The sequence below is a fragment of the Pan paniscus genome, chromosome 6, assembly GCF_029289425.2.
Source record: "Pan paniscus chromosome 6, NHGRI_mPanPan1-v2.0_pri, whole genome shotgun sequence".
NCBI classification, from domain to species: Eukaryota; Metazoa; Chordata; class Mammalia; order Primates; family Hominidae; genus Pan; species Pan paniscus.
Genome location: NC_073255.2, coordinates 37,014,296 through 37,027,573, shown reverse-complemented (window position 1 = coordinate 37,027,573; position 13,278 = coordinate 37,014,296). Strand labels below are relative to the sequence as shown.

The window sequence follows — 13,278 nt, the reverse complement described above, 5'->3', positions numbered from 1 at the left end:
CTTTCAAAACAGGGGTGGCAGTGTTTTGGGTGCTTGTTCTGGTTACAAAGCAGTGTGCACCTGCCTAGGCCACCACCACAACGGGTTGGCCCACCTTAGCTTCCCCTTTATTCTCCTTTGTCCTTTCTGATGGCCTGTATTGTTTGTGTCGTAGCTGTGACATCAGAGCCCCCTGGGTGGTCTGGGGTTAGGATGCTCATTGCTCCAAGTTATCTTCCTGTCTCACCTGCCTCCCTCCCATTAGTCTCCATGACAACTACTTACTCTGAGATTTGTTACTGGCCAATTTTTGGGAGGGAAAACCTACAGCAAACACACCAGGGGAACATGTCCTTTAGATTGCTGCTTCTCAGACATTAGTGTACCCAAGTGGCTTCTGGAGCAATTGTTTAAAACAGTGGTTCTCAACCTTTATGGCACCAGGGACCGGTTTCATGGAAGACATTTTTTCTATAAAACGGGTGTTGGGGGGAATGGTTTCAGGATGAAACTGTTCTACCTCAGATGATCATAAGGCGCATGCAGCCTAGATCCCTCACATGCACAGTTCACAATAGGGTTCATGCTCCTATGAGAATCTAACGCCGCCGTTGATCTGATAGGGAGTAGAGCTCAGGTGGTGATGCTCAGTCCCCGCTGCACACCTCCTGCTGTGCTGCTTGGTTCCTAACAGGCCATGGGCTGCTCGGTTCTGTGGCCCAGGGGTTGGGGACCCCTGGTTTACAACCTAGGGTCCTGTCCTCACTTGCAGGGATTCTGACCCAGTGGATCTGGCACAGGACCAAGGAACCTGCATCATCATCATCATCATCATCATCATCATCAAGTCACTTCCCTAGCTGATCACACTTGGATAAACCCAGATTGACAGGCACAGTTTGCCTCCCTTACTTGCTGGTATGTCCAGGTTGGGTGGAATCCATTGTTGCAACCGTCCTTGAGTCTAGTTCACTGCCCAGCGCCCAGGTGGTGCTCAGTCCACATATGCTGAAGGATAGAGGCAATGTGAGGTGAATCCTTTTATAAAGAACCATTTACAATGCAAAGAGTTGCCCACTAATAGGTCTCCATAGTTAGGTTTGCATCTTAATGGTTGAAGTTTTCTTAAAGCAGAGATGTACCTCACTTGATTCAGGATTTTGACAAAGCAACAGCATCCTGAAAAGAAGAAGTGAACAGGGGTAATTATTTTTGAAGGAATCAAAGCCATGTCCTCCTCCCTTTGGTAAAGATGTACGGAGTTGCACCATTTATTAGTGCTTCTCAACTTCGGCTGCTCGCTGGGATCAGGGGCTTAAAAAACACTGATGCTTGAGTCCTACCCCTAGAGGCCCTGTGTAATTGGTCTGGGGTGTGGTCTGGGCATCAATATTTTGTAACATTCCCTAGGTGATTCTAATGTGTGTCCAGGGCTGAAAACCACTGACCTAAAATGTGTGGGATCCCTGGAGAGAGGAGTAAGAGATGCATTTCTTGAGTCTTACAAGGAGCCCTCTTGGACTAGAGATGGCAGGTGCCTTGGATTCTGTGATCCAGGACTACCCTTAAATCAGAATCTAAAACATATTTTATATATATATATACATTTTTTTTACATATATACTTGTGTATAAAATGTGTATATGTGTCCATGTGTATGTATAAAAATAGTATAAACATTTATACCTGTGTATGTATAAAAAGTTTTTTACATACACACATATACATACACATGTACATATATATACAAACATATCCAAAATAATATGTATATTTTGAAAGACAGCAATAGCCAATTGTTTTATACCCTCTAATAAAAACATTTTTTCCTGATTATAAACACCTGGTTATCATAAACTATTGAGTTTATGCAGAAAAGTATTTCAAAAGTTACAGATTTTCTCAAATGCCACCACACAGGAGAAATAACTGTTAATATATCTGGTGACCACACTTCTCCTCATCCCTCTGTGCCTATATACACATGTAGCCTAGACACGCAACTGAACGTCAATAGAATCCTTATGCATTCTGAACTAGAATCTGTGTTTTGTGAGCAGTATGGCATAGATAACTTTCCATAAACCTACATAATCATTCTTATAAGATCTCACCACATTTAAGCTCTAATTGCACCTGATAAACGGAACATCTACTGTATTGTGAAAGCTTGCTGTATACTTTTAAACATGCAAGGCAAGCAGCAGTGTTTGAGGGCTCCTGTGCCAGTGGAGAAGCCTGGGTGTGTCCGAACAGGCCTGCAGCGTGCCGTTGGACTGTTACACGCATCTGGGCAGTTGTGCACTGGGGACAGAAGGGCTTGATGAGCTGGGCTACAGCACTTTTTGTAGTGCTAGCATCTGTTGAATTTTAGTTTCAGTCTTTAAGCCCTTTAAGAGGTTCTGTTTTCACCTGCCTTCTAGACCATGCAGAGTGTATAGTCCAACAATAGTCAGCATAGAGTTGCATTCTGAATATCCAGGAGGCAGAGCCACCGAGGGACCACCTCAGTGTTGATCCATGGCTGTCATGTGGGACGGGGGCCTTGTGTTCCAATCGCCCCAGTAATTTGAAGGAAGCCAGTAATATGTATTTCTGTTTGAAATCTCTTGGTTTTTAAATGTGGGCTGTCAATTGTTTAAAAATTGAAAGCATTGTGAGACCAAACAAAACACACCTGGGGCTTCCTATAGTCATCTGGAAGGCAGTCTGAGATGTCTGGTTTACTAAGCTGTTTGTGGCATTCAGTCTACTTGAGTTCCAAAAATATTGACTGAATGCATAGTCACTGTACAAAAGAATGGAAATTACAATGATAAAAAGTGATGATCCTTGCCTTGGGTGGGGTAGCTTTTATGATCCCTAGACCAGCACCCACCATATCACCTGGGAGCTTGTCAGACATGTAAATTCTTGGGCCTCACACCAGATGCATCAAATTAGAAACTGTATTCTAAGAAACCTGCTTGGTGGTTCTGATGCCTGCTGAAGTTTGAGAACAACAGGCAGGTGTGGGAAGGGGAGTTACGCATATGGGCAAAGATCTGGGGGATGGAGAAGGTGGGGTGTGAGGCGAGGAGGCTTTTCAGAAGTGAATGGCTCCACCTGGATCTTAAAAGATGAGTAAGGAGTTGGCCAGGTGAAGATGAGGGAGGAGTGCACCAAGGCTAGCAGGCAGCAGGAGCCAGAGCCAGGCAGGAAGAGTGTGTGAAGGGCGTGTGTGGGATTGTCCATCTAGCGCATGTGACCGAGTGCTGGAGTATGCTCTGGGAAATGAGGTGGGAGAATAAGTTGGTGCAGGTGAGCTGGATTGTGTTCTGTAGGGGCTACAGCATCACGGGAGACCCTCTAGTAGTGGAGTGTGGCATTGGGTATGTTTGTAGGGAAATCACGCTGGTGGCGAGGTTCAAATTCCTTCTGGATAGAGGAAACTCTCCTGGTGTCCCACTGGTCTGGATCCTGATTCTTGCCTTTCCTGGCGTGACTTGGATCTGGGTCAGCAATTCCCATCCTTGGATAGGGTGGTGGGCAGGGAGGGCCCGGCTGAGTGAAGATGTGGCTATTGCTGCATGTGAAATAGTGACATTGGTGTCTCTGTTCTTTTATTCTTGGAGGAATGTGCATACTCTTGGAGAATGTGCACACTCCTAGCTGAGCATTTAGGTGGTTGCCTGTGTTCTCAGCAATTGCAATGGTCTTTGTAATCCCATTTTAAAATGTCATTTTAAAGTTTCTGCAGCAAAGGTTTTGGTAAAACCCTGGATCTATTTCTTTTTCTTTTTTCTTTCTTTCTTTTTTTTTTTTTTGAGATAGGGTCTCGTTCTGTTGCCCAGGCTGGAGTGCAGTGGTTTGATCACAGCTCACTGCAGCCTCAACCTCCTGGGCTCAAGTGATCCTTCTGCTGCAGCTTCCTGAGTAGCTGGCATTACAGGCATGCACCACCACACCCGGCTAAGTTGTTAAAACTTTTTTTGTGGAGACAGGGTCTCACTATGTTGCCCAGACTGGTCTCAAACTCGGGAGCTCCAGTGTTCCTCCTGCCTCAGCCTCCCACAGTGCTGGGATTACAGGTGTGAGCCACTATTCCCCACCCAGCTCTATTTCTTTCTTCAGACATTTGCGGTGTCTAAATGGAAGAAACAAGTTGAACTCAAGGCCATGGAAATTCATGTCTATACCTAACTGGGACTCATTCCTTCTTCCTCCGTCCCTCCCTCCCCTCTCTCTTTTCTCCCCCCCCCCCTTTTTTTATTATAAGATAACTTTGGTTATAGAAAACTCTTGAGAGCTTTCCAAGTGCTCATAAGATTTTTTTAATACTTAGCTATGATAACATCCAAATTTTCCTGATGTGAGGATATGCAGTTGTGGTTAAAGACTTCTACTGAGATAGTTGACCATTGTTCTGAAATATTTTGGATGTAGCTCTGAGTGGAGGCAGAAATATGAATGTGAATTATTTATATTCATGTGGTGGTTCTACAAAACATTTTAGAAGACAGCAAGAATAGCCATTGTTCTTAGAACTCCTGGATCTTTTTTTTTGAAATGGAAATCTTTTCTTTTAAAATGTATTTGGTGCAGAGTGTAGTAACTATTTAATTTCTTTCTTTTTATTTTTTGAGATAGAGTTTCGCTTTTGTCTCCCAGGCTGGAGTGTAGTGGCACAATCTCGACTCACTGCAACTTCCACCTCCCAGGTTCAAGTGATTCTCCTGCCTCAGCCTCCCGAGTAGCTGGGATTACAGGCGCCCACCACCACGCCCGGCTAATTTTTCGTATTTTTAGTAGAGATGGGGTTTCACCATCTTGGGCAGGCTGGTCTCCTGACCTCGTGACCCGACCGCCTCGACCTCCCAAAGTGCCGGACTACAGGCATGAGCCACCCGCGCCAGGCCCATTTCTTTCTTTTTTTGAAATGCTGCAGTGTGACAGACGATGGGAGCTAGATGAATTATTGCCTCCCCCTGCTGGTCATTTTTATATAACATCTTATATATAGTAATATATAGTAATAGTGCAGATGATAAAGCAAAGCTAATACCCAGAAAAACAAAAAATACTAAGATGGAATTTATTAATTTTTAAAAATTGCCCAAATTAGTAATAGACAAATTGCCCAAATTAGTAATTGGCCTTATTAGTAATAGAGTGGAGATGGTGAGGCAAAGCTAATGCCAGAAAAACAAAATATACTGAGATGGAATCCATTAATTTTTAAAAAATTGCTCAAATGCAGTAAATTTTAAAATGCTTACCTTTGTGAGAGGGTGGAATAAATTTTTCGACTTCTTTCATTCTTTGTAAAACGATATAATAAGTTTAGAAAGTAGTTACTGTATTGGTTTTGTCCTTTTGCTGCAACTTCTCATACATTCATGATGATGTTAGCAATCTCCTTTATTCTGTTGATGCATTGAATGCTTTTTTCTCAGCTAGAATGAACAGGTGTTTCTTGTTGATTGCTTTGGGCATTTATCCAAGTAGATCACAAATACCCATGTCTGTCTGCTATGTATACATACAACAACCAAGGTATAATGTTTATGGGCATGAAACATGGTATTTAAAATGAGTGAAACCTGTGTTTCCCCTTAACAACCAATCTCTTTTACCCAATACAATGGGTTCATAAGTTATAAGGGACATTAAATATGACTCTATCCAATGATAAGTTATATGGAGACTTTTCGTAGGAGGTAGCCTGCCCTGCTGAGAAGCTTTAGGGGTAAGGTTTCTAGGGCAGTTTTCTGAACAATTCTATTGATGAACTTCCCTGTTTGTTAGCATCTAAATTTAATATCTTTCTGAACATAAAGCCGGCTTTTTATTTATCTTCCGAAATTCCTGCCTCAGCTTTGCCCCTATGGATCCTAGGAAACCAGATTCATTTCAATGCTTGGGGTGCATTTGCATGTTGACAGACAGCACTGTTAGAGGACTCTTGGGGCCAAAGGACGTCCACTAGCTTGGAAGCTGGTGTGTGTGCCTCTTACTAAGTGGATGTAAGCCAATTAACTTCTTTAGGCCTACTAAACTGGATGTTGTTGAGATCCTCTCTAGCTTCATCCAAATATTCTAATCAAAATGATTGAGACATTTGACTTCATTTAGGTGTTGAGGGCAGCCTTGGAAATACAGACACGGAGGGAGTAAATTTGCTTTTATTCACTTACAAAGACTCTTAAATACAGCCCAATGTCAAAGCATCCAGGGGATTGGCTGTATTGGGGCATATTTGGTGGACACATTGCTTTATTTATTTAAATTGCATCCTCTTTTTTTTTCTAGTTGCAAATGAAGCTGGAGACAAGAATGCCAGACCACTGGCCCGCTTCTCTCGTGAGTAAATCTTGTTTCACTCCTTTCCTGGTCTCCATCAGAAAATGTTCTCCAGAGATCTTTCCCCCATGCGGTATAGCTCTTCAATTCTGTCAGGTGTTAATAAAATAGTAATGTAGGAAATATCATCTGGTTAACATCCCACTTGAGCCCAGGCTGGTGAGCTACTCATTGCTACTGCCTTTTCAATCCTTAGAACTGTGGTTTCCAAATTGTGCTCTAAGCCTTTGCTATTCCAAGTATGGTCCTCAGAGCAGCAGAATCGACATCACCTGGGGGCTTTTTAGAACCATGAAGCCTCAGTCCCCCGACCACCCCTTCAGACCTACTGAGTCAGAATTTGTATTTTAACACATCTACAGGGGATGCCTGTTCACATTAGAGTTTGAGAAGTGCTGTGCTAGGACTATCCTTTCAATCTTTCAATGAATGTTTTATGACGATAAAGTGAGGAGAGGTACGTGTAATGCTTGTAGCTATGAAGGCATCATCACCATTCAAAGTGGACTTATGGACTAACTCCACTGGCTTTTCCTCCGTTTGGTGACACTTTGAAGCTTAGATGGATTGAATGGGTTTCCTTAGGCATTGGGGATATTCCTAGGGCTGTGGTTAGGCCATGGGGCTTCCCTTGACTCCTTTGTCTCCAGGTCTTGATCCCTATGAGTAGGAGTCTAAAGCCTCTCAATGGTTTCTGTACCAGTGTGATCAGCAAATTATCCAGCAAGTTAATGCACTCCCTGGAACGAAAACCTGGATTCCAAAGAAGGGGGAGGAAATACTAGAGACGGATGAGGGTGGAGTGGAGACGCTCCCCAAACCCACTATGCACCAGGTGGAGAAATCGTACAACTGTAAATAGAAACGGATTTATCACTGCCTCACTGGCTTTCACTAAAAGTAATTTCACTCACACTATCTGGGCCTCTGTCTTCGCACCTGGAAAATGTTCAAAATTGGACATAGTTACATTAATTTTTTTTTTGCCTTCCTAAAAGTCACCTCATCGTTCCCTCTCTAGTATTGACTACAAAAAGACTTAGTAGCTGACGTGCCATCTGACTCTTTTCCAGGTCAGTCAAAAATGTTGCTGTCTTTTGAAATTGTGGCCTGGGAGGAACTCTATAAATCCCTAGTCACTGCATTCCTCATGCAGGGTTGACTAGGTCTGAGTGTGGACAGTGCCATAGTAAATCTTATTACATAAAGCTGAAAGTATAATTTCTCTATTTACAGGGCTTCTTCTAAACTCTGCCTCCCAGCTCTTTTTGGAAGGCTTTGAAACGTTGGGATTGATTTCCTAGAAATGGTTTTTATAGAACTGTAATAATGTACGATAATGAAAGAGCATGAAGTGCTCATATTTTAGAAATTGTGTAATAAAACACTCGCTTCTCATGAGCCCCATTCCTCACTGCCCTCCTACCTGGAATCATTATTTCCAAAATAGATATTTCATCCCACAGCTCAATGTGGTTGAAGAATATGCTTTTATCCCATTTTTTTCTTCATCTCCTGAGCAGTTGTCAGGCAAATAAATAAGCATGAATCGTGACCCAACCACGCTGTGAGGGCTGTGCTGGGTGCCCCTTCCCCCATGGGAGTCCCAGAGGCTCACTACAAGACAGAGGAAGGTTGGGGGGAGGGCGGTCCTTGCATGAGAGTTGAGGCAATTTGTCCCTTCACAGAGAAAGGAAGGTAACTTCTTGTGTGAACTTCTCAACTGTATGACTGGGTTGAAAGGATGATGTGTCTTCAAAGCTTATTATCTTGAGACAGGTGAGGACATGATGAACACGTATCTGTGTAGGAAAAAGTAATTAGTGGCAAACCAGTTAGGTTGGACTGATACAGGGAAAAAAAAGGAGAACGAAAAAGCTTCTGAGTTAATTGCCATACTCTGGAAAAAGTCAGATGGCACGTGAGCTACTAAGTCCTTTTGTAGTCTAGAGAGGGAAAGATTAGATGACTTTTAGGAAGGCAAAAAAATTATTTTTAATGTAGCAATGTCCGATTGATGCTTACTTCACTTTACCACCTTGAAACTGACCTTCATTGTGTGGTGTGAATGAAGAGTTCAGTTTGGGAAGATTGGGAGGATTCGGATGATAAGTTTTTTTTTTTTTTTTTTTTTTTTTGAGACTGGAAGATGAAGTAGTGCAACATTCTCTAATTTTTGCATCCAACAAGACAGCCTTGACAGTGTGCGTTGCCCAGTATGGAATCAGGCACGACGGGGATTGGCGGGGGCGGGTGGCCAGAGCCTGTGCTGTGATGGCTGGACCCTCTAGAGGTCAGCAGAGATCTGGGAGTGGGGACTTGGGAAGGGCTGCTTCTGGTGGTGGATGCCGTGGAGTTAGTCCTGTGAGACTCTGGATCTACCAGGCCCCTTCACCACCCCTGCCCCATCATTGCAGGCTCAAGCAGTGGCTTCCAATCAACCTGACTTCAGTTAGAGCATCTGCCTAGCAACTGTGGGCACATACAGTAACATGGGGAAGTCATTCTCCTAGAAGTGAGGGTTAGGGAAGAGGGAAGGGAACTCAAAAGAAGCAGAGAGGATCTCTTCCCCTCACAAATGCTGGGAGAATGACAGTGTCCAGGACAGTGAAGAGTTGAGAGTGACCTTGACTTGAGTGCGCTGTGTGAATGCAGGCACACCAGCTTCCAACCAGCAGATGGTTTGAGAATGGCATCTATCACAAGGCCAGCTGTCCCAGGGCGAGAGCCACCGGGTGTGGGCACTGCCATGCTCTGCAGTGGACAGGGTGAGCTAGAAGAATACCTCATGTGGGTACTGCATGGTGGGCACCTCACATGGGTGGCGCATGGAAAGTACCCCATGTGGGTACTGCATCGTAGCCACAAGGGCAGTGTGGGGAACAGCTGATCTCCCCCGCTCAGGTCCAGGCCTCAACTTGGTGAGGAGCTCCTGGAACCCACTGTGGCTCCTGACATTGGGGACTTCTGGGATGAAGTCAGCTGGCTGTGGGGTCCCTTTCTAGTCCTGCTCTCTGGGATGCTGGTGAAGCTGCCCTCCAGTGCCAGGCCCTAAAAGCCCTCCTCTCTAGACATGTCTGTGTTATGCATCTGTCGGTCTCTGTTAGACAGTCAGCTCCTTGAGCCCATGGGCCATGTCTGGTTGACTGCACCTGACCTAGAAAAAAACGCTGATTGAAGACTGCATAAACTGGCCCCTTTCTGCTCCTTTGCCCCTGCTCCTCTGCATCCTAATCAGTGAGCCCTCCCATTATCAGCATACACAATCCCCCAGTCCCCCCAGAGTATATCCTCAAAGGTCTCCTACATGCTAGTGGGAGAGTCCCCAGCAGCCAGGATGTAAGCTCTGGAGGTCAAGGCTGGCTTTGAATTCTGTGTCCAGAATTATGAATTCTGTGCCGCGTTGGGCAGGTAACCTTACCCCTCTAAAAACACATTTTCCACACCTTGATCCTAAGCACAGTACTGTGTCTAGAATCGGTTTCTTCTTGGTCTCGCTGACTTCAAAAATGAAAACATGGACCCACCTGGTGAGTGTTACAGTTCTTAAAGATGGTGTGTCCATAGTTTGTTCCTTAAGATTTTCAGATGTATCCGGAGTTTCTTCATTCTGGTGGGTTCACGTTCTTAATGACTTCAGGGGTGAAGCTGCAGATCTTGGCAGTGAGTGTTACAGCTCTTAAAGGTGGCATGTCTGGAGTTGTTTTCCTTGGGGTTGCTTCATGGTCTCGCTGGCTTCAGGAGTGAAACTGCAGAATGAGTGTTACAGCTCATAAAGGTAGTGCAGACCTAAAAAGCCAGCAGCAGCAAAATTCATTGCAAAGAGGGAAAAAACAAAGCTTCTGCAAGGCACAAGCAGACCCAAACGGGTTGGCTGCTTGGCGGGGGGGGGGGCCTGCTTTTATTCTTTTTGGCTCCACCCACATCCTGCTGATTGGTCCATTTTACAGAGTGCTGATTGGTCCGTTTTACAGAGTGCTGATTGGTCCATTTTACAGAGTGCTGATTGGTCCATTTTACAGAGTGCTGATTGGTCCGTTTTTACAGAGTGCTGATTGGTGCATTTACAAACCTTTAGCCAGACACACAGCACTGATTGGTGCATTTACAATCCTTTAGCTAGATAGCAAGGGTCTCCAAGTCCTCACCCAACCCAGAAGCCCAGCCAGATTCACCTCAATGCTAGAGCTTATTTCCAAGTTGTTGTGGATGATCACATGCAAGGGTGAATGTTAAAATACTTGAAAACATGTGACGTGGTCACTGAACATCAGAACAGATGTTGGTCATGGACTATGTGAAGGACTAGAGTCCAGGAGACCCCTGACAGGACAGACATGGACCCTTTAATTGCTGGATGAAGCTGGGGCAGCAGAGGTGGATATTGGCCCTGATAACCTGGAATCCATTATATGAAGCACAGGGACTGTATACCACAAGCGCTCAATAAGTGTGGCTGGTTGTTATTACCTTGAGTTTTCAGCCTTCCTCCCCTCTCTTCTTCCCTTTTTTCTTTAATTTCATATATACTTATTGAAGACTTTTCTGTTCTTCTGTGAGCCATGGAGATAACACAGCTGAGTTGGTTTGTCTTCAAAGGGTTTGCAGTCTAATTAGGGAGACAGAAGTGACTACTACAGTACAGCATGTGGAAGGAAATGCTAGCAATTGGTAGGAGGAGCTGGGAGAGTCAGAACGGGGACGCTTCAGCCAGCCTGGTGTGGAGGTGAATTCAAGGGAGTCCTCCTGGAGAAGGTGAGCATCAGCTGAGGCTTGAGGGTCTGAATGGGGATAATAGGTAAAAAAGGTAACTTCTAATCTTCATTGAAAAAAACTCCAAATACCACATGAAAGGGAATGAAGGCCACATGTAGTGTTCAGACATGGCCACATGTAGTGTTCAGACGTGGCCACAGTGTGGCAGAAAAAGCCCAGATTTTGGTGGCATCTCTCTCCTCTAGAGGATGTAAAAGACGCTGCATTCAGTGCATTGGCCAGAGCTTCTGTCAGGAGTCCAGGGCATTGGAGGAGCCCGAGCCAGGGAGACAGTGCCCACAGAGCTCTTGTGGCTGGGCAGCTGTGTGCTGGAGTTCTGGTTGCTTTCCTGAGGGAGGACTAATTTCTCCCCCAAGATGAGCAATCATGGACAAGAAAATACAAAAATCCTCCCTTATCTGCGGTTTCACTTTCCCAGTTTTGTTTCTTGTGGTTAATAGCGGTCTGAAGATGTGAAATGGAAAATTCCAGGAATAAACAATTCACAAGTTTTGATTTGAGTGCTGCTCTGAATAGCGAGATGAAATCTCACTCTGCCCCACCCACGATGTTAATCCTCCCTTTGTCCAGTGGATCCATGTGTAGATGCTACCTACACGTTAGTGACTTAGGAGCCCTCTCGTTTATCAGATTGCAGTGCTTGTGTTCAAATCACCCTTATTTTATTTAGTAATTGCCTAAGTGCAATTTCTAAGTGCACTTAGTAAAAAGTGCAAGAGTACTGATGCTGGCAATTTGGATACACCGCAGAGAAGCCAGCAAGTGCTTCCTTTAAGTGAAAAGGTGAAAGTTCTTGACTTAATAAAGAAAAAAAACTGTATGCCAAGGTTGCTGAGATCCACAGGGAGAGCGAATTTTCTATCTGTGAAACTGTAAAGAAGGAAACAGAAATTCGTGCTAGTTTTGTTGTTGCACTAAAGCTGCAAAAGTTATGGCCACAGGACAGGATAAGTGCTTAGTTAAGATGGAAGTGTTATTAAATTTGCGGATGGTAGACATGAACAGAATCGTGTTCTGATTAACAGCAATCATGTTAGGCACCATCCCTGGTTTCAGGCAGTTGTTGGAACGTACCTCCTCGGATAATGGGGGACTACTATAGCGGTATCAAAAGCAATAAGAAAATAGAGATTAATTAAGAATCCAGGTATTTTTGGAAATAGATTTTCCTGTGAAAGAGCTGGAGTACTTAGGGTGGATGGGGGAGTGAAGCAAGGGGCGGCCCTTCGTATTTTTGTGCTGGATGAATGATCACTTTCCCTCGGCAGAGGTGGGAAATGGAAGGCAGAGATGTGCAGTGGGGGGTGATCACTGGGGTTGGTTGAAATAGAGGGAGGCAGCACCTATGACATGGTGATGCCATGTATGGAGCCCCAGAGGGAACTCAAAATCATGTCCGAGACAGTGCTAGAGTTCAGCCAGGGAACTTTACTAGATCAGTTGTTATGGCTAGGAGGGTTGGTGACAAAAGAAGGGAGCTTGAACTGGGGATGGATGAAGACAAAAAGAAGAAGAAATATGTGGGAGGAATGACTGAGAAATGCCATGAGTGGGGGACTGTGGCTGGTGGCTGGGCTTTCAGTGTTCTCAGGGGCATGTACTACGTTTGAGACAGAACCATATAAGGGATCCAGGACAGACGAGATCACGTACATGTAGGGTGCTATGGCAAGCAAAATAGTCAAACTAATAGAAATGCAGAATTGGATGGTGTTTGCTAGGAGCTGGGTGTGGGGAGGAGCAAACAGGAAGTTGTTGCTCCATGGGTATAAAGTTTCTATTATGTAAGATGAATAAGATGTGGAGACCTGCTGTACAACATAATCCCTGTAGTTAACAATATGGTATTGTGCACGTTAAAATACATTAAGAGGATAGCTCTCATGTTAAGTTTTCATACCACAAAAACCAACCAATCAATCAACCACGCAAGCAACACAAAAGAACACAAGACAGCTGGCTACTAGCTTCTTATCTACACTTATAATCATCCTCTCGCAGCTCCCCCAGTGACCTGTGACACATCCATGTTTCAGAGCCACAGTTAGACCCCAACTTGTGTTGACCCAAAATTTCTCTGCTTGCCCACAAGGGGACTTCACCACTTTATCTTACCCCATTTCTCCACCCCTTTCATCAAACACAGTTGTTATCAGGCAAGCCGATTTGCTTGGTTCAGTC

The 13,278-nt window shown here is 44.5% G+C and overlaps 1 protein-coding gene across 8 annotated transcripts in view; it reads left to right on the top strand.

The window, feature by feature from the left end:
• PDE1C (phosphodiesterase 1C) overlaps positions 1-13,278 on the top strand; it is a 799,595-nt gene that overhangs the window by 208,135 nt on the left and 578,182 nt on the right. For all 8 annotated transcript variants that reach the window (XM_034963890.3, XM_063605671.1, XM_034963889.3 and 5 more), the window contains exon 2: positions 6,271-6,321. In XM_034963890.3, the coding sequence (XP_034819781.2) occupies positions 6,271-6,321 (51 nt within the window). The remainder of the gene's footprint in view (positions 1-6,270; positions 6,322-13,278) is intronic.